At 51.7% G+C, this 23,776-nt stretch overlaps 7 protein-coding genes and 1 non-coding gene across 8 annotated transcripts; 4 read left to right on the forward strand and 4 right to left on the reverse strand.

Annotated features, from left to right (window-relative positions):
* Window positions 1-712: 712 nt before the first annotated feature.
* swr1 (putative SNF2 family helicase/ATPase (Swr1)) lies at window positions 713-6,483 on the reverse strand. Its single transcript, XM_025532548.1, has one exon. The coding sequence runs from the start codon at window positions 6,308-6,310 to the stop codon at window positions 1,172-1,174; it is 5,139 nt and encodes a 1,712-aa protein (XP_025381859.1). The 5' UTR covers window positions 6,311-6,483; the 3' UTR covers window positions 713-1,171.
* A 279-nt stretch (window positions 6,484-6,762) lies between these two features.
* Window positions 6,763-7,992, forward strand: BO83DRAFT_383763 (uncharacterized protein). Its single transcript, XM_025532549.1, has 4 exons — window positions 6,763-6,840; window positions 6,922-7,044; window positions 7,117-7,428; window positions 7,491-7,992. Exons 2-4 carry the CDS (start codon window positions 6,922-6,924, stop codon window positions 7,518-7,520), a joined length of 465 nt encoding a protein of 154 aa, XP_025381860.1. The 5' UTR covers window positions 6,763-6,840; the 3' UTR covers window positions 7,521-7,992.
* Window positions 7,993-8,183: 191 nt separating this feature from the next.
* On the forward strand, window positions 8,184-13,063 carry BO83DRAFT_442399 (C2 domain protein). Its single transcript, XM_025536407.1, has 5 exons — window positions 8,184-10,429; window positions 10,485-10,670; window positions 10,728-11,196; window positions 11,249-11,833; window positions 11,892-13,063. Exons 1-5 carry the CDS (start codon window positions 8,493-8,495, stop codon window positions 12,783-12,785), a joined length of 4,071 nt encoding a protein of 1,356 aa, XP_025381861.1. The 5' UTR covers window positions 8,184-8,492; the 3' UTR covers window positions 12,786-13,063.
* Window positions 13,064-13,265: 202 nt separating this feature from the next.
* On the reverse strand, window positions 13,266-14,104 carry BO83DRAFT_432907 (YjgF-like protein; the record flags this gene model as incomplete). The annotated part of the gene is made up of 4 exons (XM_025535648.1): window positions 13,266-13,412; window positions 13,565-13,738; window positions 13,865-13,878; window positions 14,059-14,104. 4 exons carry the CDS (start codon window positions 14,102-14,104, stop codon window positions 13,266-13,268), a joined length of 381 nt encoding a protein of 126 aa, XP_025381862.1.
* Window positions 14,105-14,400: 296 nt separating this feature from the next.
* Window positions 14,401-16,695, reverse strand: BO83DRAFT_421996 (uncharacterized protein). Its single transcript, XM_025535016.1, has 2 exons — window positions 16,229-16,695; window positions 14,401-16,027 (listed from the first exon to the last, which is right to left on the reverse strand). The coding sequence occupies exons 1-2, from the start codon at window positions 16,379-16,381 to the stop codon at window positions 14,618-14,620; spliced, it is 1,563 nt and encodes a 520-aa protein (XP_025381863.1). The 5' UTR covers window positions 16,382-16,695; the 3' UTR covers window positions 14,401-14,617.
* Window positions 16,696-17,427: 732 nt separating this feature from the next.
* BO83DRAFT_t274 lies at window positions 17,428-17,500 on the forward strand. Its single transcript has one exon. It is a non-coding gene; the product is annotated as a tRNA-Lys (tRNA).
* A 3,610-nt stretch (window positions 17,501-21,110) lies between these two features.
* BO83DRAFT_210593 (adenine phosphoribosyltransferase APT1) lies at window positions 21,111-22,252 on the forward strand. Its single transcript, XM_025526713.1, has 2 exons — window positions 21,111-21,785; window positions 21,861-22,252. The coding sequence occupies exons 1-2, from the start codon at window positions 21,287-21,289 to the stop codon at window positions 22,013-22,015; spliced, it is 654 nt and encodes a 217-aa protein (XP_025381864.1). The 5' UTR covers window positions 21,111-21,286; the 3' UTR covers window positions 22,016-22,252.
* A 163-nt stretch (window positions 22,253-22,415) lies between these two features.
* Window positions 22,416-23,617, reverse strand: BO83DRAFT_383772 (gamma-glutamylcyclotransferase family protein; the record flags this gene model as incomplete). Its single annotated transcript, XM_025532550.1, has 1 exon — window positions 22,416-23,617. A coding segment is annotated over exon 1 (790 nt), but the record flags the coding sequence as incomplete, so codon positions are not given.
* Between the last annotated feature and the right edge of the window lie 159 nt (window positions 23,618-23,776).

Consider the following 23,776-nt stretch of genomic DNA (forward strand, 5'->3'; position numbering starts at 1 on the left):
GTGATGTGACACAGCCAGCGGAGACGAGTGTCAAGAGTCTGTTCTCCCCCCAAACCACATGGTGAGAGACACCTGCCAGCATCGCCTTCCTGTATGAGACTAGCCCTGCCCTAGCCAAAACCCATGTGGCAGGCAGACAGAGAGAGAGAGAGAGAGAGATAGGGAAATATATGCAAGGGTCGTCACAGATGTCCGTGTTTCATCATAAACTCTCTCAGCTACCCACTCGACGCCCGTCATTCTCGTCATTCGGAGGTGTCAACAAGTTGGGCAATAGACCCTGACATTAAGGACACTTGTGGCTGTAGCCCAGAAGACTGGACCAGTCGAAAGTGGTCCCTTATGCAGATTAACGTGTTTGGGACAAGGTCCAACATGGTCATGACTGTGACGCACGGGATCTCAGAACTGGTCGAGGACGAATGAACATGAGTCAATATTTTTTTTACTTCTTTCTACTCAACTAATCAGCGAAAGCTACAAAGTCACCCTAGGGCCTTCCTTATACTATTCTTATCCCATCTATTTATGTCATTATCTCGTGGCAGCATATGGGTGCGATATCGGAGCCGAGAGTACCATTGCCATTGTAAAGTGGTTTACCAATCATAATCAAGTACATCTGGAGTGTCAGGAGCGTCTTTGTCAGGAGCGTCTTTGTCAGGAGCGTCTTTGTCAGGAGCGTCTTTCAATAAGTGGGAGAAGGGATGGGGATAAGGAGAGAAGAGAAGTATTAGCATGTACAAAGTAATCATCTTGGGTCTTTCTGGGAAATAGGATAGGTAGAACGGTGATTTCATCGTCTCCAGACATACTCTCTCAAAGCAAAACGCCCGCTAATCATCAATGGAATGAACCTTTCCATCACCTTATAATATCGAGACGTAAGAGGGAAAAGAATATAGAAGGGAGAAAAGGAAAAGTAAATAAGGTAGTAATCCCAATGCGTGCACTGGACAGATAGAAGAGAATTAAACCCAAGGGCAAGGAAATATATAAAGAAGAGAGATTTAAGCAGAGGAAAATATAATCATGCGAATACAATTACATAGAGACGTCGACCAGTCCTGATCGATCGTCTATTCGTTAGCCTCTCAATACATTCATTCCACCGATTCAATCCATTCCAATCGCGTGCCGCATGAATTCTGTCTTGTTCCATTTGTTCAAATCAACGACGCCTTTTACGGAGCCGATGCTCCTTGCCTTTCTTGGACTTCTTCTTGCTCTTATCTGCTGGTAAGACAAGTGGTTCGTCCTTCATATTCCACTCCATGAACCGTAATAGGTAATTATCGATATGGCCAGGTTGGATCTCGACGTCAACAGGTTCGTCAACCGCATGCACCTGCGGGGAGGTGAGCAATTGCGGACCGGGAGTAGTGCCCGCTGTTGTTGATTCATCGGGCCCCGTCGTGGGCCCCGTCGCCAGTGGTGTGCCGGCCTGGGTTTGGCCAGGTGTGCGGTCGTCGAAGTCGCCGTCGTCCGCGTGCTCCAATTCCTTTTGGGCATTCTTGGCGGCATCAATGTCTTCTTTGTCTTCGGCTTGTTCGAAGACACGTGCACTGGCTGCGACACGATTCTCGAGGACCCGATCCATGGCTGCGCTGGCTTCGTCGTGGCCTTCGAGGACGTCTTCCGTGTCGATCATGTCGCGGACGTCTAGTTTAGTGAAGTAGTCCGTTGTAAACTCTCCCTCTTGGATAACAACGTCGTCAAGCATGCGCTTCTGGTTAGCTTTACGGAGGATGTTCGACTCGATAGTATATTCAGAAACGAATCGATAGATGTGAACGTCGCGTGTTTGCCCGATACGGTGGCAACGATCTTGGCACTGCTTGTCCATCGCGGGGTTCCAGTCCAGATCGTAAAATATGACGGTGTCAGCACCTGTGAGGTTGATACCTAGACCACCAGAACGACTGGACAGAATGAATGCGAGGATACGGTTGTCATTGTTAAACCGATCGGTAAGGATCTGACGCTGCTCAACCTTGGTAGTACCGTCTAGTCGGAGGTATCGGTGTCCGTGAATGTTAAGGAACTGTTCCAAGATGTCGAGCATCTTGGTCATCTGGGTGAAGATCAAAGCCCGATGGCCACCTGCTTTGAGGTCCCGAAGCAGTTTATCAAGTCTTTGCAACTTGCCGCAGTCGTACTGCAAAAGTCTCTTGTCGGGGAATGCGATCGAAAGACGCATCTGTGCTTCGTGAAAAGGGTCGTATGGCGGGAACCGTTCCTTCTTCGTGAGATACCTCGTCTCTATGGGAGTCAGTGCGGCCTCGGTGATACCAGTCGCCACAGCAGCAGGGGTGACGCAAGCGAATCTCTGAACATATCCGTCCATTGCCTGGGACCGTTCTTCAATGGACAAGATCATCGATGCCAGGACGGACGACTGGCTCGACAACCAGTCAGCTAAGGAGCGTTTCCGCAGCGGCCCGTTGGCGGTAGGCCGCTGCTTACTGTCGGCCGTGAGGAATTCGATAAGACTTGATCCGTACACCGGGCGACGACCATGGCGCTTAGACTCAAAATAGAGGCATCTCTCCAGCTCTGCCATCCTCCGTTTCCTGGACTCATTCTCCAGAGCGTCTAGCGTAGACTGCACCGTGCTACCATCGAAGCTCATCTGCCAGTTGGTACGGTGATACTGGCGTTCCCTGAGCGTGTTGAAGGGACCATAAGCCATAAGACGGATACTGTCATCGGCCAACCGTCGAGAAATATCTTCTCGGGATATGGGCACTAGGTTGAGAAAATCAAGGTCGAGCTTGGTGAGTGGATGCTCATACAATAGTCGCCGACGGACGAGAAGATCTTTGATCTCGTATTCCGTGACCACAGAGCGAGACATGGCGAAAGACGTAGATATGGGCCGAGTTTCGAAGAGATCGGGATGATTGCAGACCTTCCGTAGTTGCATCAAACAGTTGATGATGGATAGGTAATTCCCTGACGCAAGTGTTTCCTTGGTCTGTGCGCGAGACATAAAGCCATCATAAAGGAATCGTTGACGCTTCGAGAGTCTGCAATAAACGACATGCTCGTACTTCGCCGGCATCTGCTTCTCCACATCTGCTTTGAGACGACGCAAAATATAAGGTCGGAGTACAGTGTGAAGCTTGGTGACCACTCGCTTCGCTTCATCATCCATTGTCTCTCTGCCATGCTCTAAGATCTGTTCCACAGGGCGTCGGAACCATTCCGAAAAGTTTCTGAGATCAGCGAAACCTTCAATTCCTTCTTCATCGCCATCGGAGGGCATCAAGAAGAACAGCAACGACCATAGTTCAGTCAAATTGTTTTGAAGCGGCGTTCCGGTTAGCAAGAGTCGGGCTCGTGTTCTGAAAGTGAGCAGTGCCTGCCACCTTTGCGAGCGGAAGTTCTTGATGTTGTGTGCTTCGTCAAGAATCATATAGTGCCAGCTTCTTCTTTTCAGCACTTGCTGATCCTGGAGAACCAGCTGGTAAGAGGTGATCAACACATTCCAGCTAGTGTCATCCATCCAGCCCTTTCGCTTCTGTCGACGCTCCTCCTGGTTTCCGTAATAGGTCATGATTTTGAATCCGGGGCACCACTTCTTAAACTCCATCTCCCAATTGAGAATCACACTAGTAGGCACGACGACTAAGTGCGGCCCCCAAACCTCGTGCTCCACGGCTAAGTGCGCCAACAGCGCTATCGTTTGGATTGTTTTACCAAGACCCATTTCATCTGCCAGGATGCCATTGATGTGGTTTGTATACAGGCCAGCAAGCCAATCCAGGCCGAAATGTTGGTACTCCCGCAAAGTGCCTCGGAGAAGATGCGGCACTGGCGTCTTCAACCCAGGAGCAGGGGATTCGCTGGGCGGTGCGTGTTTCTCCGGTGTTTCGTACGAGGAGATGGATTCGGGCTCCGATGGTTTGGTGACAAGCGTGCCTGGTGATGCTTCACTTGAGGGCTCGCCGCTTTGGTAGGCTTCGTGGTGGGCGTGTTCATGCTCTTCAGGCTGGTTATTCTGAACCACCGCATCAGATGCGTCGGGCAGAACTGTGTCCTCGTTATAACTGACATCTGTCATTTCAACATCAGGTGTCTTGTCCGCGGCGGGGGTAGGTGCGGGAGTAAGTTCTGACGCAGAATCAACAGCAGACTTGGGCTCAGCATCGGCAGTTAAATGAACAGCGGAGTCGCGGGCAGAAGGGGACGCCGGAGCTGGATCAGGCTCGGGCGCGGAAACAGCTTCCTCTTCATCTTGGAGCATCGACATTTCTAGCGCCGGACCGTTAGGGACAAGGGAGACTTCATCAGGATCTTCCGGTTCCTCTTCCTCCTCCTCCCCATCCTCTCCAGCCGATGCTAGTTTGGTATCCAAGTCGTTGATAATGGCATCATCCCCACCATCGGCATCGCTCTGTGAACCGCCATAATTCGTTGTTATGTCTTTGGAAGAAAAGAAACCTAATAGCCCGGGACCATCACTCTCCGCGTCGGAGTCGACTTCATCAGATTCATCCTCATCGGTGTCGCCCATATCATCATCCATATCAGTGGACTCATCTTCACTGCCGTCCAGGAGCACGGGATCCACATCTTCAAGCTCGGGTTGCCCCTCTGCCGATGGGTCGAGGGACGCAGTAGCACGGTCCACAGAACGATCAACGTCTGAGGTGTCACTCTCGTCGGAAAATGCTGTAGCATCAGAGACCAGGGACTCGTGGTCAGAATCATTGTTGGTGTTGGGTAAATTAGCGTATTTCAACCGCAGTTCCTCTGCCGTCAAGCCTTCATCATCATCTACATTGTTCTCATCTTCACTTTCTGAATCGGTCGACGACATATTGTCTTCATCTTCCGAACCGTCCGATAAGTCATCCGAGTCCTCCTGCTCGGCATCACTGGTATCGGGTGCGTCACTGCCACCTTCGCCGAGAATCTCCATGCGTCTTTTCTCGAAAAGCATTGTGGATTGCTTGATAGCACGATCCAGAGCTTGCTGATCTTCGGCCTTCCGCTCCTCCTCCCAGCGTGCCAGACGCATCTGGTCCACCTCCGCTCGCGCAAGGTCGAACATTTTCTGAAGATCCTTAGCCAGCTGTTTGCGCTTCCCACGCATCTCCTCCTGCTGTTCCCGGAGAATGTCCTCAGGATCCTTATTGCGCTTCCTCCACGCGTCCGCGCACCACTGAGCGAATAGCTTGGCAGTATTTCGATGACGCCTGTGTTCTTGGTCGAGAAGCTTCTTAAAGTACAGAGCGTGCGCGACCAAGTGATCTTGGTGGGAGTATTGCTGGGGCGGTTCCTCTTGTTGCTCGGGCAGGTATGCAGAACAAACATCTGGACTCAATAGTCCGCCCGGTTCAGCTGCCACAGCTATTCGGCGCCTCTTTAGAGCCTCCTCGAGTGCGTCAGCTGGTGTGAGCACGGATGGATCCCTTATTCGCCCGTCATCACTCTCCAACCATTCCTTGAACGAGCCATACTTCCGCGGAGCTAGAACGTGACCTGGATGCTGGATACCGATGGGTGGTCTTTTAACCTTGATCCGTAGCCGTGGAGCCCGCTGGCCATATTCATCATCGTCATCTGCATTGTCATAGTCGGCATCACCGGTTTCTGCCATGGTCGTCGAAACGTTGTTCATAGAGGAGCGATGCGAGCGAGTGGAGCTAGCGGTGCCAATATTCGACGCTCGACGCGCTGTGCCGGAGCTGTAAGATCGTGTTCGCGTGTGAGGTTGCTTGGGAGCTGGTGACTGAGAGATCTGATGGCGCCTGCTGGCCGACCCTCTTGTGGTCGCGTTCCTTGGGGAACCATTGACTGCGGCGCTGCCACCAGCCAACCTCCCATTTGACTCCGGCTGAGGCGGGGACATCGACAACGGAGACGACGCGACCCCCTTCGTAGCACCGGAGACATTCCGACCTATGGCCTTATTCTGAGCGCCGCGCGTGCTCCTCTTCTCGGATGGACTTTGAAACTGGAGCGGGATCGCGTTAACGCGAGAGGACTTACGCCTCCCATCTTGAATGAATGATGTCGGACCATCGACGCCGGCCTTTTTCCACGGGGGGGATGCTGGACGGGAGGTTGAGCGACGAGCGGAGGAAGGACCGGCGAGCTTTCGCTTTTTGGAAGGAGGTTCTTCGAGCTGGTCAACTGCGTTCGTGTTACCGTCTTCTTCTTTAAGGTCGGCAGAGGTCGAATCCCGGCTCAGCGACTCGGTCGGAGGCTCAGACGCAGGCAGGTCGGTCGGAGGGCCCTCGAAGTTGGGGGTCACGCGTTCATCTTGATGGGAGATTCCGTTCGGGCTGCCGTTTTGCATGTCTTGTAACCACGGAGACAGGGGCCCTGTGCACAGCTGACCCCAGTTTTCCCAACGAGGACGCGGTCAAATGAGGCGAAAATGGCATCAACGGGTAGCGGTAAGTGAGTCAGTATGCCACCAGAAATTTGGCATAGTTATCGGCACGAGGGCGTGACGGGTGGACGAAAAACCACGGGGATGGCAAGATTGCGTGGAGAGGTGGTTTTTTCATTCATACAGTGACGCTGCAAGTACGGGGGGGAAGCCGTGTATGTAAGCAGTTGCTGCCATGAACCTCAGGACCCAATACCGAGCTGGACGGGACTTTCATTGGGTATTATTGAATATTTTTGGTACTGAAGGTTTACCGTACCGTCCATTGCTACCTTGTCGCCTCAGGCAGAATAAGTCTCTCCAGCCAATCACGATCTCCCAAATCCCGTCATCGAGTCGTTTGCACTTCATCCCATGGCCGTCTGAGCCTTCCGGTCACATCCCTTGACTTCACCTCCCCTCAATTTCCCCCCAATTCTCTACAGCAGGAAACAGTCAGTATTCCCGAGCCCTCCCTATTCCTCCACACTCTGCTTCTTCGCTGCATTGACCCTATTGCTAACCGCGATTGCCAGATGCTGTCCCAACGAATCTTGGCCCGCCGCCTGCCTCAGGTGGCCGCCCGCTACACCGTGCCTCGCGCCTCATTCTCACAGGTCCGGAGTCTCAAAGCTGCGGAGGTGGACGATCCTTTGCAGGTAGGATGTGCACTAGGAACTCCAATTGCTTACTGCCTCGGTTGATTGACACCGCTCGGTTTCGGCCTACAGAACAACAACTACCAGAACCCTCCCCGTGTTAAGCGCGCCTTCAGAGACCCCTACGGCGATTGGTGGGACAAGCAGGAGAGACGGAACTTTGGCGAGCCCGTTCACGAGGAGAACGAGATTCTCGGTGTCTTCAGTCCCGAACAATATACCCACGTCACGGCTCGCAAAGGTCTCCTCCAGGTCGGAGCCTTCGTCGTAACCTTCCTCGGACTGTGCGGTGTCGTCAGCATGTTCTACCCCGACAAGCCCAGTGTTCCCAAGACCTATCCCGATGGCTTGGAGAAGGAGCTCGGTGGTCCGGGTGCTGCTCCGGTGCGTCAATGATATATCCTATGGACCTTTAGCTCGGCTCTGTGCTAACGAATGAGATATAGGCCCGCAAGTCCGACGAGGCTAGCTGGTGATTGCGCTTTTCTCTGCACGGTGTGTAAATAAATACAATACGAGTTCTTTTCCTATCGGCGTCCATGGATCTGGGTTATTCGAATTGGTGCTTGTGGGAAGTGCTATCCCCAGCGATCAGATTCGCGGAATTATTCTCCGGGTTACGATCCTATTGGCAATCTTTTGCGCCGCATTTCCACCTATGAAAGAAGTAGAATGTCGAGTCCGAGTGCAATATACCTGCAAGAATCGCTACGACATGGGTGCAAGGGCTCAGATGGGCAATTGGGAGCGATGACAAGTGAGGATACTGTGAGCGAAAAGAAGGGCAAGAGACTGAATTTACATTAAGTGATGGCACTGCTACACCATGCCGCAGCACGATCCCTCTGTAGCGGAAGTCCGATTATCCAGTTGGCCGGTGGGATGTAGATTAAGCGGTCAGGATCGCAAAAGTAGTCATAGCATGTCTACGGGTATGGAATGCAAGAGGTAGAATTGTCTGAATAACTCCCTGGGTGCATGTCTCAGATGGGTCAAATATTTCCATTTTCTGGAACAGGGGTTCGGCGGTTGGCGATGGTGCGACTCAAACCCACGCCTACTACGTCAGTCGACTCGGGAGCTTTTTTCTGTTTCAGATGCCGCAGAGCCAGGCCAACCACCACCACCACCACCACCAACAACAACAACATCCACACCCACCCCTTTCTACCTGGTCTCTCTAGCCGCCAACATTCTCCAGACCTTTCCACAACGCAGTCTGGACTCGCTTCCTCGGTTCTAGGAATTGAGATCACTTGACAAGACTCTCCTGCGTGGTATTTCCCTTTATTCTCCCCCAGCTGATGCTGGTGGTTTGATCGCGAGCGACTCCCTTCTTATCCATCCATGGTCCCGCCCGCCGTACCTTACTCCCCTCACAATATCACCCCCGAAACTCAAAACACAGCAAGACTTGGATAGAACTCTGAGTTGCTAACTCCCCGCTCATGTCGACGGCATCTACTCATTCCCGAGGCGTTAACCGACGGATTAACAGCATTCAGAATGAATCCCGCCATTCGCGCAGTCTCTCAGGATCCCGTAGGCGCCCCGTCAACTCCTCGACCGCCTACAACTATGCTCTCCGGGTAGCCTACCTCGCCCATCTCCTGCAGCCTCGCTCGCGTCGTGTACAGAATGTACCGGTCCCTCAGAAACCCAAGAGGGCCTCCACCTCGTTTCATGATCTGATGAGCGATTTCTCCCTGGTGCGGGACTCAAAAAGCACTCGCATCCCCCATGGGTTCATCGCGGAGCTGGAGAAGAGGCTGACAGGTGTCCTGATCGGGAAAGAGAAGCGGAAGGAATATCAAGATACGCTGGTCGTGAGGACATTCGCTGCATTTCTCAATACTTTGAAGGACCAATCGTTCAAAAAGCGCATGGAGAAGGACCGGCGGGCGGAAGACCTCGTTCTCATCTTCTACTCCAATGCCACCAAGGAACTGAGCAAAGGAAAAGATCCCGAAGATGACCACTGGAAGCTTATGGTAGACAGACACGTGGCGCTTTTCGTTCGCTTGTTTGCGCTTATCCTGAAGGATCACGACTGGGCTAAGGAGCGACCTGAACTGGCAAATCGGTTGTCGGTCTTGGAAAACAAATTACTCTCCCAGGATCAAGATCTTGTGCAGACCAACGGCTCTACTACTGTGGAAGTTGTTGCTCCCATAAGTCACGATGTCAAGGACATGCCACTTGTGCAGCATGTGTCAAAGATTTTTGACGTGAACTTGAGCCAGGTTCAGGCAGACATAGATAAGAATAAAGGGACCTGGACCGGGAAGGCGGCCCTTCAAGACCTGAAAGCCTACCAGGCTCACCTAAACCTCAAGACTCGGAAAACATTGTCTCAGGAAGACTTCGAGAACGAGGATGCGTATGAACTCTGGAAGAAGAATGAAGGTCCTGATCTGTCTCAGATGATGCTTGCCATTGTGCAGTCGAACCCGGAACTCGCCAAAAGCACCCCGGGGGGTGCGCTTCCACAATTTAACCCAAATGGTAGTGACCAGGATCCGGCGGGGGAACTGTCTAGGACGAACTCCGATAGGCCATCGTCGTATGTCATAGATCAGTCGCTGGATCTCAGCTCTCTATCTTTAGGTGAAGACGGCGGCGAGCCTTCGGATGAGTCCGATACGTATACATACATACCTCAGGATCCCCGATCTATGTACAAGTTTATATTAGCTCAGACCCTGAGCCATGACCTGAAAGACCGCGATATTGAGGCAACACAGGCGACATCCGAGGTCCCTTCAATGAAGCTATTTTCCAAACAGTCGTCGGAATTCCTTAACGAGGTCTGTCTTCGGTGGCGGATCCCAAATTTCTCCAGGATAGTTTTGTTTCTGGATGTTGTCCGGTCCAAATTTGTGGATAACGAAATTGATCTCAATACACTCGATTCGGCTTTCACTTTCGTGAAAGAATCCCCTTCTGCGGAGGGCAGGAGGCGCAGTAGCTTTATCGCTTCTGTTCTTTATGAGAGGCACAGGTGGACAATCCATGACCTTCTTCTGATGCAGCAGATACTTTCCTCTCTTCACGAAGCTCTTCTGCGTGAATTGTATGATGTGATGATGGATTGCTATGAAGGAAAACCTCGGCCCATCGGTCCGGTGATGTACGTACTGGAGAACCATATTGAAATGGATCCCAACTACACCGAAGATTTGGAGGACATCGAGCGTTTCCGCTCATACGTGCAGGATGGGCTCGCACAGAAAGCAACCGAGAAGTATCAAGAGCTTCTGGGGCAGCTGATCCCAGTCCAGCCGGAATCCTGGGAGCTCGACCATGTTATCCAGCTCTGCGATGCCATCACTAAACTTGCGCAGAAGATCAAAAAGCGTTACCGGAAGAATCCAGAGATTATGGGGTAAGCACACCTCCAAACCAGGCACGCATTATTCTGCTTGCTCACTGAATCCTAGGGTCAACCCGTATCTGATATTGCTTTCTAACGTCCTCCCGATATTCTCCGAGGATGCCCACGAGATGGTGGTCAGAATCATCGAAATGGAGAATGTGAGAGGTGAGGAAACCAACATTGAAGATGGTTTCGATCTGTATAAGCAGCTAGCGGACGTGCGTCGTCTTTTCACGGAGGCCCTTCCTGAGTAAGTACTCTCTACCAGTACCATTCTGCATCGCATCGATGCTAACTGCGTGTGCAGTGTCCCCTTTCCGTTCCACATTGAAGGCCTAATGGAGGAGTTCGTCTGGCGCTGGATTCGCTTAACCGATAAGAAGGTTGCAGACTGGGTCGAACAGGCAGTCAGACAAGACGCTTTTGCCGTTCGAGACGACGGAACGATGGAAGTGGTTCCGGAGGAGAATCGTCACAGTGTGTCTGTGATTGACATCTTCCGCTCCTTTAACCAGGTCGTAGAGCAGATGATCTCCCTTGAGTGGGACGATGATTTCCAGTACGCCAAGTTCATGACGGCCCTGTCCAGGTCTATTGGGAGCGGAGTGGCAAAATATTGTGAATCCTTGGAGCAGATGTTCGCTAAGGAGATGGATCGGCTTTCGCCCGATCAGGAGGCGGCTATGAACCAAACCGCTCAAGAAAGGATAATGCAGTTGGCCAAGGAGGCATGGACGAGCAAAGAAAAGATCGAACCCTTTCAGTTCTTTCCCGAGGTACGTTCGTTCATTGAGGCGTGATGTCTACCTGGCTAATGAGGAATTGCAGTCTCTGGTCAAGCTGAATAACGTCGAATATGCCCTGTCGCAGCTCGACAAGCTGGAAAACGAGGTCAACGTGGATGGCTGTGCAGAGGTTATCGCAAGACATGCTCAGCCTCAACTCCAGAAGATTCGCAAGTCTACCACATATGTTTTCACCGTTAAGGTGGTCGAAGCGGAAGATTTGAAGGCGTGCGACATGAACGGAGGAAGTGATCCCTACGTCGTGCTGGCCGACGAGTATCAGAAACGTATAGCCAAGACCCGCATCATCTATAACAATCTCAATCCACGATGGGATGATGCTGTTGACATCACCACGCAAGGCCCGGTCAACATTATCGCCACCATTTGGGATTGGGATGCAGTCGGAGACCATGACTATGTGGGTCGGACTTCTATCAAGCTCGATCCGGTCCACTTCAGCGACTTCCTACCAAGGGAGTATTGGCTTGACTTGGATACGCAAGGCCGGCTGCTACTTCGCGTGAGCATGGAGGGAGAACGCGACGATATCCAGTTCTACTTTGGCAAAGCGTTCCGGACTTTGAAGCGGACGGAAAGGGACATGACCCGCAAGATCACAGAAAAGGTAAGATAGCAGAGCCGCCGGAGTACCTCTAAAGCTGTTGCTAACGTCGAATCTGCAGCTTTCCGCATACATTAGTCACTGTCTATCGCGTCGGACGCTGAAATCATTGCTGTCGCGCGGACTCAGTATTTCAAGCGTATCTAACTTCCTAAACCGCAATCGAGCGCAATCCACCACCGCCACCCCGTCGAACGCCGACGTGGAAAATGCGCTGACTCCCCTCTTTGACTACTTCAACGATAACTTTGCTATTATGAACAAGACTCTCACGTCGGAAGCCATGAAGATGGTCATGGCACGTTTATGGAAAGAAGTGCTGGCTACAATCGAGAGCTTGCTTGTTCCTCCATTGTCCGACAAGCCCTCTCACCAGAAGCCTCTCACCATGCAAGAGGTGGATGTTGTCTCACGCTGGCTCGTGCTTCTTCTTAACTTCTTCCACGCCATTGACGAAGAAACGGGTGAAGCCAACGGCGTTTCCATCGATATCTTGAAATCACCCAAATACCACGAGATCCAGACCTTGAACTTCTTCTATTTCGAGCCTACTGAACAACTGATCCGCACCTCTGAGCGGATGGCCTCTGCGACGATCTCTCGTCAGCAGGCCAACAAGAACCGGACCTCGGCGCCACCACATCTGGGTGCCGCAGGGTCTAGCAGCATGTTGGGTGTCCCCAGCGCACGTCGTGCCAAGAGTATCATGCTCTCGCGCAACCTCGGCACGATGAAGAAGATGAAGGAGGAGAAATGGCGCGAGGCGCAAGCCGAGCCGAATGACGATATGATCCTGCGAATCTTGCGGATGCGTCCCGAAGCTGCGGGCTATCTACGTGATCGCAGCAGGCAAAAGGAGCGACTGGCAGCTGCCGCAGCTGCAGATGCCATTGTGAAGCAGAGTCTAATGGCAGGGGCTGGGGGAAGGATGACGGGGACGCTGGGGCGGCGATGAAGGTAGTACGACCAACATTCGCGGCGTTCTTCTATGTACTTGTTGACCATTATTTTTTTATTTTTTTTCACACCTTTGCGATTCAGCATGACGCGGCATTGTTTGGCCTTGTTTTTTTCTCTTGCTTCTCTTTTTCTTTACTCTTTGATATGGACGTGATGATTCCCAAATCTAGTTTGTTTGCACTTTAGGGAGCGTTGAGCCTACGGGTTGATCGTTAATTGGGAAGTTGCGTGGTCTTACAATAGCCTAATCGTTTAATTCAGCAGCTATGACCGATTCATGACATCGTAGGCCAGAATTGGAATAGAAAGAGATCTTATCGACAATTTGTCCATGGTAAGCAGGTAGATGATCCCGGGTCCGGCAAGTCACCCGAAGTAAGTAGCCATACATTCAGCCACCCATACGTTCTTGAATATTATGAATTCAATCTCATTCATATAAACTCACTCAGCTATATATAAAAGGAACCCGGCTCTAAGCAAGAGCAATGCACTCAATCTCAACAGGCACATTCTTAGGCAGCTGCTTAACAGCAAAGCAAGAGCGAGCCGGCTTGTGAGCAAAGAACTTGGCGTATTCCTTGTTCATCTCATCGAAGTCGGCCATATCAGCGAGGAGGACCTATACCGATACATCCCAAATCATTAGCCCCAGCCCAGTTACTCCTCACCCACGATCCCCATCCACTCCCTCCATTCGTTCCACCATAGAAATAAATGCGGAGGTACGAAGAAAGAAAAGAAATAACTAAAGAAAGGGTATATAATACGCACCGTAACCTTGAAGATCTTCTCCACGCTAGAGCCAGCCGCCTCGACAACGGCCTTGATGTTCTCGCAGCAGAGACGGGTCTTCTCGGTGACGGACCCCTCAATCAGGACGCCGTCCTTGGTGAGGGGGATTTGACCGGAGAGGAAGATCTGGCCGTTGACCTTGATGGCTTGGGACTTTTTGATAAGGTTAGTGTTTGGTTATTGTTATTGCTGTTGTGGTGGTGGTATTGGTGGTTGGTGGGGGAAGGGGGGAGGGGGGAGGGGAAGAAGGTATGGCGGCGGGGTTTGGATTTCTCTTACGTAGGGGCCGACGGCTATAGTTGGGTTCAATTGCTGTTAGCTTGAATTCTCTTTGAGGATGGTTATGGTGGGGGGTTATTTCTTGAGAAGTGTCCTTTTTTGGAATGAGAGCACCAGAGGTATGGAAGGGGAAGTGAATGCCACTGCGTCTTGAGGCAATGGCATGTAGTGGGGGGAGAGGGGGAAGCACTTACGCTGGGCGGCGCCAGCAGTGTGGACGATGTCAAGACCGGTGGACATGGTGACGAATTGGTATGGAATGCGAGATGGGAGACGAGAGATGAGGAGGGAAGAGTGAAGAGGGGAGGAGATGAGACGAGAGGAAGTACTGAGACGGGAGAAAAGAACTCGAGAGGTAGCGGAGAACATGAGGGGAAGAGATGGGAAATGGAGAGATGCTAATTGAAGGTTCCCAGATGTTTCCGCGGAAAAGTCACCAATCCAGGCCCGCCCCGCCCGACATCGGTGGAGCTATGGCCGGTGAACTCTCGGATTCATCTACGTATATCTATGTATCTATCTACGTATTCAGGTGGAGCTGTACAATGAAATATTATTATCAGGCTAGTATTGACTTAGGAGGATGAACAGAATGGCAGCGCGGTAATCATAGTCCAAGGATGGAGGGTATGGTTGGTCATGAGCAGGGGGGAGTCATAGCATCGTGATACAGTATACAAGCAACAGGGGGGGATATCAATGCAAATGTGTATGCCAGAAACAATCAAATCGTGTCATCCAGTCAGCCAACTTCTAGGCTAGTCCCTTCGCCCCCAGGTTGGTCAACTGCTGCATGAACGCAGCTGTCTGCTCTGCGGAAAACCCAAAGAAGACAGGCCCGTTGAACACAATGTTGGCTGCTGGTTTATTCGACGGACTGGGGGGATCACCAGGTAGTTTGCCATTCTTCTTCTCGGCAGGTTCGTCTGCCTTACCCACTTTAACAGGCGTGGGATTGGTTTCCATCTTGGCTGATGGTTTGTCACCGGAGGGCGCACCATGTCCGAAGGGACACCGACCCTTCTTGGGCGCGTTAGCGGGAGGAGCCGGAGCCGTGTTACCAGGCGGCGGCATCGAGGGCAGGCCTGCAGGCGCGGCATTGGGAAGCTTGCTGGTTACCGCATCAATTGAGGTTGCAACCGGTGCAGGCGGAGGGGATTGAGGGGGTGATACGGTTGGAGGTAGAGGCGACACCGGAACAGGGATCCCCCAGGGCCGGCTTGGGGATTCGCCGACACGGACTTCACGCAAGGGACGGTCGAAATGGCCCTTTCTCTCTTCATCCTCTTGTTCGGCCGCCGCCTCTTCCTCCTGCTCTTCTTTGATGGGAGGATGCATGTCCGACTTCATGTCAACTTCCTGTGCCCATTTCTCCACCCTTTCGGCGGACGAGCTAGAGGGTGCCGTGCCATTTTGACTCGGCTCTGGTAGGAATGCTTTATGTTTGGCAGACAAGCCTTGGATCATATTGATAAGGCTACCGTACTTTGCATCCAGCTGCCGCATGGTCTGCCCGTCCCGCTGGTACCGTTGAACACAGATAGCATGGCTTCTAGGGATCTCATGCTTGTGCCTCTCAACATAGTCGGCAATCTCCTCCGGACTATGTTGGTCTAGATACCTTATGGGACAGCGAGAAACCGGGCAGCGAGTGGCCGAGGACCGCGTCGAAGGAGCCCGACTCGAGCGTCTATCACTCTGCTCGGCCTTGATGGGGTCTAGATCGGCATGTCCGCACGCATCCCCGTTCTGGTCCTTTAATGGACTGTGCGTCCCATTGGACACCCCATTTTCAGAGGTCTTATTGTTATGCTTCGCAAAAGGACAACGCAAACTTCCCTGCGTGCCCTTGGTAGTGAAGTCTTTTTCTAGGGGAGCAGGCACTCCGGCTCTCGTCGCCACAAGACAGGAGTCGAACTCCGAGAGCTGCCTGGACTCATGTGGTGGTATGATAGATTGGTAACATGTCAGCCCTTCCGTTATAGCGGTCAGGGCAAGATCTCCTACGTTTCCAGACTCGGCCAGCGCCTTTACTACGTCCGGAGGTTTTATGTTTGGTTTGGGATTGTGATCGTATTCGGCATAACGACCGAGCATCTTATCCGCGACGACTTTCGTATGACCGTCGACTCCACCGGGGAGCTTTCCTGCAAGTTTCAGATACTGATAGCACATTAGCATATGCATTCAAATATATACATGCGTAAAACAGTGCAAATGTGTCAAGTCTCATCAGATAATACATGACTTATCCGTCACCGCCGCAGATGCGACTCCTGATCTAGAGCTAATCGATTTTTCTCGTCCTTTGAGACAGCAAGGTAGGTGGGGAGGGGATGAAAACTGGATGAATGGGATATTTACCTCGTCGGAGGCATATTTCAGCCTTTGCTGCAAGCTCTTCTCCCTGCAGCTGAGTTGTTGGGTGGTGAGCAACAGAGCTTCGAAAGCTCTGGCCAGGGTTTCCAGCCGCTGGTCTTGCTGCATTTCTGCAGCGATGGGTGCAGGAGACATCATGAGTCAAGGTTAGGTGTTACAGTGTGACAGATATCTGTACATCAGATGAACTGGCAGGGCACTTCTGCACTGAGCAGAAGTGCGCAATGAGAACATCAAAGGGCGAGTGAGCCAGAGGAGCAAAATAGCCTTAAGCCGAAATAAATAGGCGGAAAGCTAAGCGAGTTGGCCCGTGCTTTGCCACGTGATGTGTGCTGTTTTGGGAATAACCCAGAGATACCTCCGTTATCTGTACGCCGTAGTGGCGGTTGATGCTGCAATGAATTTGAATGACTTGTCTGTGAGGATGTCGAGGGGCGAGGCTGTAGTTGATAGCTGCGAGTAATTTAGAATAACATAAGGTTGGGCAGATCAAGTACGGAAGAAATAGTGTGCTGGTGGTGTGACATCAGGCATGCATTTGGCGGGTCTCGCTCGCGGGCTGGCCCGATTGCAGGCATTGTCGGATGCAACTCGCTGTTTGTTCCGGTATCAATGGCATTAGTCTTTGGCGATTATGAAGTTACTGTCAATTGGCTGGGAAATCTACTAAGAGTTGGCCGCTGCTATCCGGTGCTTCAGTTGTGACATGCTCGTGAGTCGTGTGGCAATTGTAGTCTTGTTGGCTTTCATCTACTTTGGCTTGCATTCCTACTCAGTAAATCGCGAACGTGCGCTGGGTCTGCAGTTTGCACCAGGGACCGGGTGGTAAATCATTGCCAGGCCATCATACTTGAGGCAGGGTGCGGTAGAGCGTGTTGATGAACTGGCCTGTTGCCGCTATACTACTTACTGGGGTACTACGATATATATCGTCATCCAAGAAGACCTTCATATCCCATGGTTGTGGCCTAGGAGTACCATGTGCATTGTTTTTTCTTGATTCAGTGTATTCATAGGAGCTAGGAGCCCCGTTTCGACGAATTTGGAGTAGCGAAAGAGGGCTGCTTAGGCATTGCGGTATCGACATTGAATTCGTTGGCAGGGAGTACATTGATGCGAGGATGCTTCATATTGTTTTCCAAAGAATATAGAGCCATACTGTGCGGCGGCATTCAACGAGCATAGCCCGGCTAGCTCAATCGGTAGAGCGTGAGACTCTTAATCTCAAGGCTGCGGGTTCGAGCCCCGCGTTGGGCTTTCCTTTTTGTTATTAAATTTTCAATTTTTCATACCCACCACACCTTCTTTCTCCCTCTCCACATCTTGATGCTCCTGTATCAGCTATCAGCAAACACCGGCAGGTTCCACACACCCACCACTGCCTTGACAGGTTCGAGATTTATGCATGACTATTGGCCATATATCTCTCACTACCCTTACCCCCCCTACAGTACTACTTTAGACCTCGGCCTGAAGCGCCCAGTGCCACACATCGGTGATGCGGTGGGATGTCCTCATCGGGAATTCCGCACACCCTCGTCCCTACAGCTCTTCATGTTATCCAATATGCAGCATGTACTCCGCTGCGCTCTGGCGCAACGCACATGAGGATGCGCGAAACGCGACGATCTCGCCGTAGGGTGCAATTCTGGACCGCCTGTTGCGGCCCGGACTGGTCAGGAAACCCCGACCACAAGACGGCCAGCTATCCGTGCGTACATGGCGTGTCTGCGCCATGCATTAGTAGCATGCATAATGCTGCCGCACCTTTGACTGCAGAGTACCTACCCGCCGTCCACCTACGTAAATGACTGCCTCTCACGTAGCTCCCGGGAAGGAGGGCGTAAAATAGGTGTACCATCCGGGGTCCCGGTACATATTCCTGGATCACAACAGTACGACTACTGTATTATTGTCATACCACAGAAGCCTTCCAGAAGTTCTAGAAGACACACGTAGAGGAACGATGCTTTTGCGCCGCGGGGTGGGAAAAGAGACAGACCATGGGGCACGAGGCCATCCAGGACCAATATCGACGCAGCGATTGCACAGCACACATCACCAGAAGTTCCGGACTTCCTCGGATATGCGATTGGGATAAGCCTGGTGGAGTCCAATTGATGGTACCTGGATTGGCAAAGGAACGTGGGCGTTGGGTCGTATCGGTCGTCGAGACGGGTCGGGGTGCCGTGTGAGCGCATAATTAGCTTCAATTTGACCTCATAATTTGTTTATCGGTTGAGACCAATCGCCGAGCTATCTTAGTTGCCTATGGTGGATACACTAGCTTGCATATACTCCGAACATGAAGTAGGTATGGCGAAGCCTCTGCCCACGCCTTCCAAGTTAACGCGACGAAATATCAGGGACAGGTCCGGCCGTCAATTGCATCTCCTCCGCGGAACGGGCCAGTGACAGCAGCCTTGTCGCCTACCAAGAGACACCGATTTATACGGCAGCCACGGAATTTAGTTGCAATAATATCAGAGGCAGCTCATCGGCATGGAACTAATTCGAATCTGTTGGGCGAAGCATTAAAGCGTGTGCTGAGATGCCGTTATAACCGCTGCACTTCGGAAAATGGAACCTCAATAGATATCGGTTTAGGTAACTCCCAAACCCTGGGCCATAGGGCGCTGTGAGCTAATGAAGACTAGTATACCACCGGGGTGATACGCCGGAAACACCGCAACATTCAGCCAGCCTGCAAGCAACAGGCTCCTCGAACTCGAGCCTCTTTAGTATCTCTCGCCTACCAAACAGGAAACCTGTACACCTAGCTAGGACAATGTTGAATGGGACCTCAGCGTGCGTAGGCAGACGCGGCTGGCATGGAGTACCTATTCCAACAATAAAGAGCGATTCCGTAGCAGGCTAATTGTCAGCCACCAGGGCTTCGTCACTAAGACAAGGCCGGGGTTATTGGAATAAGCCAAAACAACTCAAGGAATCTGGCCAAAGACGGCACCCAATGATCAAGCCATGTACCCCGAAGAGAATGCTCGTGCAGGCAGCGTGCCACGAATGCGAGTGTAGGGGAAAGATAAGTGAAATCTAAAACAATGAAGGGAAACGAAGAAGGGAATTGCGCCGATCAGATTTGTGGCATACTTGTCACATAAGGTGATGCAGAGGAGGAGTTGATAGGTAGCGGGCCCGACTGAAACATGCTCAAAGGGAGGCCGATGAGAGGACTAGACTAGATAAGTATGAAGGTAGCCTATCCCAAAACAACCACCGATGATTGCAAGACCATTGGCGAGATGGTGATGCTGCAGGTCCAAGTTGTCACCGGCGGCGCTCCTAATTAACCGGCGATCCGGTAATTTACGAGTCTTGAGGGGGAAGGGGATGGCGGGCCAGCCCATCCCAAGTTCGATAGTTGGAGACCATCCTGGATAATCCTCTAGCGCGTCCGTCGAGCCAGCAAATCGCCGGGCTTATCGTCTAGCGTGAGCGACCACAGCGGTGTGGCCAACCGGTTCTTGATTGCTCCCGAGCTCCATTTGGATGGCCCAGTATTTTCACGTGTGGCCTGGACGGGGTCTAGAAGCCGGTGCTTCGATCGATGGTGGTTTGTGGCTGTGAATGCTGATGGCCTCTCAGACCAGAGAAAACCTGGGCTGCCACTGTCACACCACGGGTGAGGACGTAATGAAGCGCATTATTTATAGAATGGGATTGCGAACCGCGGGGACGATCAGGCGGTGGTGAATAATGTAGTGTTGCCCGTGCCGGGGAAAAGCAGAAATGCTATCCGCTCGGCTTAAGGATGGAGTCAGTCCAGCACAGCATGACGATCCCCGGCGGTGATTAACTCCACCGATAGACAGTGGTCAGTACAGAACAGTCAGGCCCTTTCCAGTGGATTGTTTCAGGAACCACGTAGGTGCCTTACTACTACCCACCTGGGTAGGGAAAAGAGGTACAACTGGCAGTAACCAGACATTTACACCGTAAGTCGCTGCAGCAGAAAAAAATGGTAGGGTAACAAGGTAATGAATTAGTAGCATGTTGTATTGTATGAGTAGATAGTATCAGGTCGAGGTCCCAGCGCGGTTGACTCGACCTGTCCACTGGCAGACAACTCTGGCAAAGGCCCGATAGAGAGCGGGTGAACCAGTGAGAGTAATGAATAGCGCGAGGGGTGCATAACCTGGAATCAGTGACTTGCATCATGGCGCCATTGGCGTAGTACCACTTTGGACTGGCTTTAGACGGTTATACGCGATATAGTTCAGCCCGGAGGAGGGGGTGTCCCTCCCTCCACGGATGAGATTGGACTGTTCTCTGAAACAAGAGGCGGACGATGCTTTGGATATGAATGGATGACAGTGCCAGCGGATCACCTCACTGACTCACGTTCTGACACCCTCCCAGATGGGCTGATTATAACCAGTTGAGTCTGGATGCTGGCAAAGAAAAGAAAAGAAAGGTTCTCGACTTCATTGATGGAGGAGGGGCAAGTCTGTTGCACCGCTTACCATACATACCACCATGCAAGTTTGTTTCAATACAGTACCCGAACTTACAGATGTGTTGTCTGTCCAGTTATACTGGCTCTATAATGCCTTGTAAACAATATGTGCGACAATATATCCCTTGAAGATTGGAGTAGAGTTTTGAGTACCTTTTGATTCCTGTATAAGCTTTATAATGATAAAATTTATATGTTGGGGATAAGGCATCTTCAAGGTGACGCCTTCCAGCAATGGTGTACAGTAATTTATAAAGAAGGGGGAACTTACAGGAATATGACCATACCACAGAAATAGATAACTGTAATGTCAATACCACCAGATCTTCACCATAATTTTCTTATTTCCTGTTTGGAACATTTTTCCCTCATATTTTCCCTCCTTCGTCTTTTTCGTTTCTTTTTCTTTTTTTGCTTATCACGCCGATTTCAACTATTTTTACCTTTTTCGATCTTCCTCACCCCTCACCTCCTGGTCTGCTTTTGCTCCCCTCCTTCTACTCCTCCCCCCCTATTTTTTAGTCTCTCTTATTTCTTTCTCTTCCTTCCTCTCCTTCTCTTTCACCATGTCTCAACCAACTTCTACTCCCCCCGTGCAACCTCCTCATGCCACCACCGCCGCCCAAGTCGCCGGACAGTCCTCCTCCTCTTCCGCCCGCACCGCCGAACTCGCCAGTCTTAAAGTAAAGCTGCGCGAGGCCCTGCGCCAGTTCCCCGACTTCCCGTCCCCGGGCATCTTGTTCGAAGATATCCTCCCGATCTTCGCTGATCCCGTTCTGCACGAATCCCTGCTCCGCTGCCTCGAGCTCCACATTCTCGAGAGCAACGGCGGCCAGAAGCCCGATGTCATCGTTGGTCTGGAGGCCCGTGGCTTCCTGATGGGACCTAGTCTGGCCCTGCGCATGGGTGCTGGCTTTGTCCCCGTTCGCAAGCAGGGCAAGCTCCCTGGTCCTTGCGACACCCAGGGCTACGAGAAGGAGTACGGCACGGACTTCTTCCAGATGCAGTCCGATGCGATCAAGCCCGGTCAGAAGGTGATCGTCGTGGACGACATCATTGCTACTGGTATGCTTACTATTTCCCCTTCTTTCTTAGTTCCACATATTATGTGCGAGCATAGTTGCTGATCAACTGAACTAGGTGGTTCGGCGTATGCGGCCGGTGAACTCATCAACCGCAAGGGTGGTGAGCTGATGGGCTTCGTTTTCCTCCTCGAGCTCGAGTTCCTTCACGGACGGGACAAGCTGCCTGCCCCCGTCTACACTCTTCTTACTGGCCAGGAGACCAAGGCTTAAATGACCCTATGACATGCATTCGAAAAACATTCTTACCTGTTCGGAGGACTGCACGCACAAAAAGAGAAAAAAACACATACACGCTCGCTCGCTACCACTCCTGGAAAGTGGTCGAACATGCCGCAGACACTGCGGCAGCAACCCCACGGGGTTTCGCAGAGATCGCTACGGAATCGATCGCATCGACTGGATGGTCGACATGGGACATGATAGAACAAGCAATTGAACTCCCACCCGCCGGGAACGGCACCGAAACGGACCTGACGTGTTCTCTCCACCAGGGCTATAAAAGTTAAAATACTTGATGTTTACTTTTTTTCTTACACGAGTCGATGTCAATCAGGCGTGGCATGGAACTTCAACATTTTTGCATAGACTATGAAATAGCAATGACACCATGAAATGTAATAATACGCTATGCTTATATTATAGAAGATCTAGCAAGACATCTATGTCTATTCTATATCAACCCAGCTAATTCAACGGAATAGCCGGCCTCATAACCTCCTCCGCCCACTTAGCAGGCAACCCAAGGGCCACCGATTCGCGAATCGCCCGATTCATCCTGGGAACATACTCCGCCTTAGGCGGGCCATTCCGCACCCTCACCTCATCCACATACACCAACACGGGCACCGTCTTAGCCTCATTCCCATCAACATTCATCCACTTAACCACCTCTGCCTCCACAACCCACTTGTTATAACTCCCATGACCCTGCTCCTTCTCCCTCACCATGCCGTCCACCGACCCTTCTTCAGCAGCATCCGGAGCTGAGTAATCGACGCCCTCATACCCATCGAGGATCCTTTCATCCTCCTCTCCCATATCATATAACACACCGTACACGGCATCCTCGTCAGCACCGCCAGCAACACCCACCTCGCCGGTCGAGATGCACTCGGCTTGCTGCTTCGAGACGCACATCTCAACGGGAGGCACGACGTTGGCGTAGCCACCCTCGTGGATCAGCCAGCGCCATTTGGGGAGGCGGGCGATGGCGAGCGGGATGGACGAGGAGGGGAGGGCGGTGCAACGGGAGGACATTTGCGTGGGGGAGAGATTGGAGCCGTATGCGAAGTAGAGGGGTTTAGCGGTACCACTGGTGAGGGTGGTTGTGGGGGGTGGGGATGGGGTTGTGGAGGTGAGTTCGGTAAGAGTTGTTGTGGTGGTTGTGGTAGGTTTGGTTGCTGAGGTGGCGGTGGTGATGTTGATGAGGGTGGAGGGGGTGGTGGTGGTGTCGACGTCGAGGTCTGTGTGGAGATGCATTTTGGTTGTGTAGATGTGTAGAGTAGTAGGATTTAAATGGTTGTGTTGTGATAGTAGGAAGAGATAGGACTGGTATATAGGTGTATACTCGAGAAAGAGTGAGGAGTACGTAAGAGAGAGTGATGACTGGAATATAGAGTAGTACTCGAACCAGCCCAGATAAATAAATAAAACCCAAATGGAAAAAGAACAAGTATGTCTTGCTTTTAAAAGCACCTAAAGACCACCTCTAAAGAAGAGAGAAAAGAACCCAAGTATTTATACCCATCCATCCATTGCGCCCCCTCCCTCTCCAAATCACTAAATCAGGGACACATTCCAAACCACGTAAACCTTAAACCTCCTCGCTTTCATTTTCGCCATCCCGCGCCGTTCGCCTTACATTATACTTTTTCTTTCGGTTCTAAATCGGCAGGGACGGTTTCTCTTCAATGGATCGATTTTCTCCACGGGGTTTTACCGTTTCGACCAATCGGCAAGTGACTCTGCCCC

This window comes from Aspergillus eucalypticola (genome assembly GCF_003184535.1).
Source record: "Aspergillus eucalypticola CBS 122712 chromosome Unknown BO83scaffold_54, whole genome shotgun sequence".
NCBI lineage: Eukaryota > Fungi > Ascomycota > Eurotiomycetes > Eurotiales > Aspergillaceae > Aspergillus > Aspergillus eucalypticola.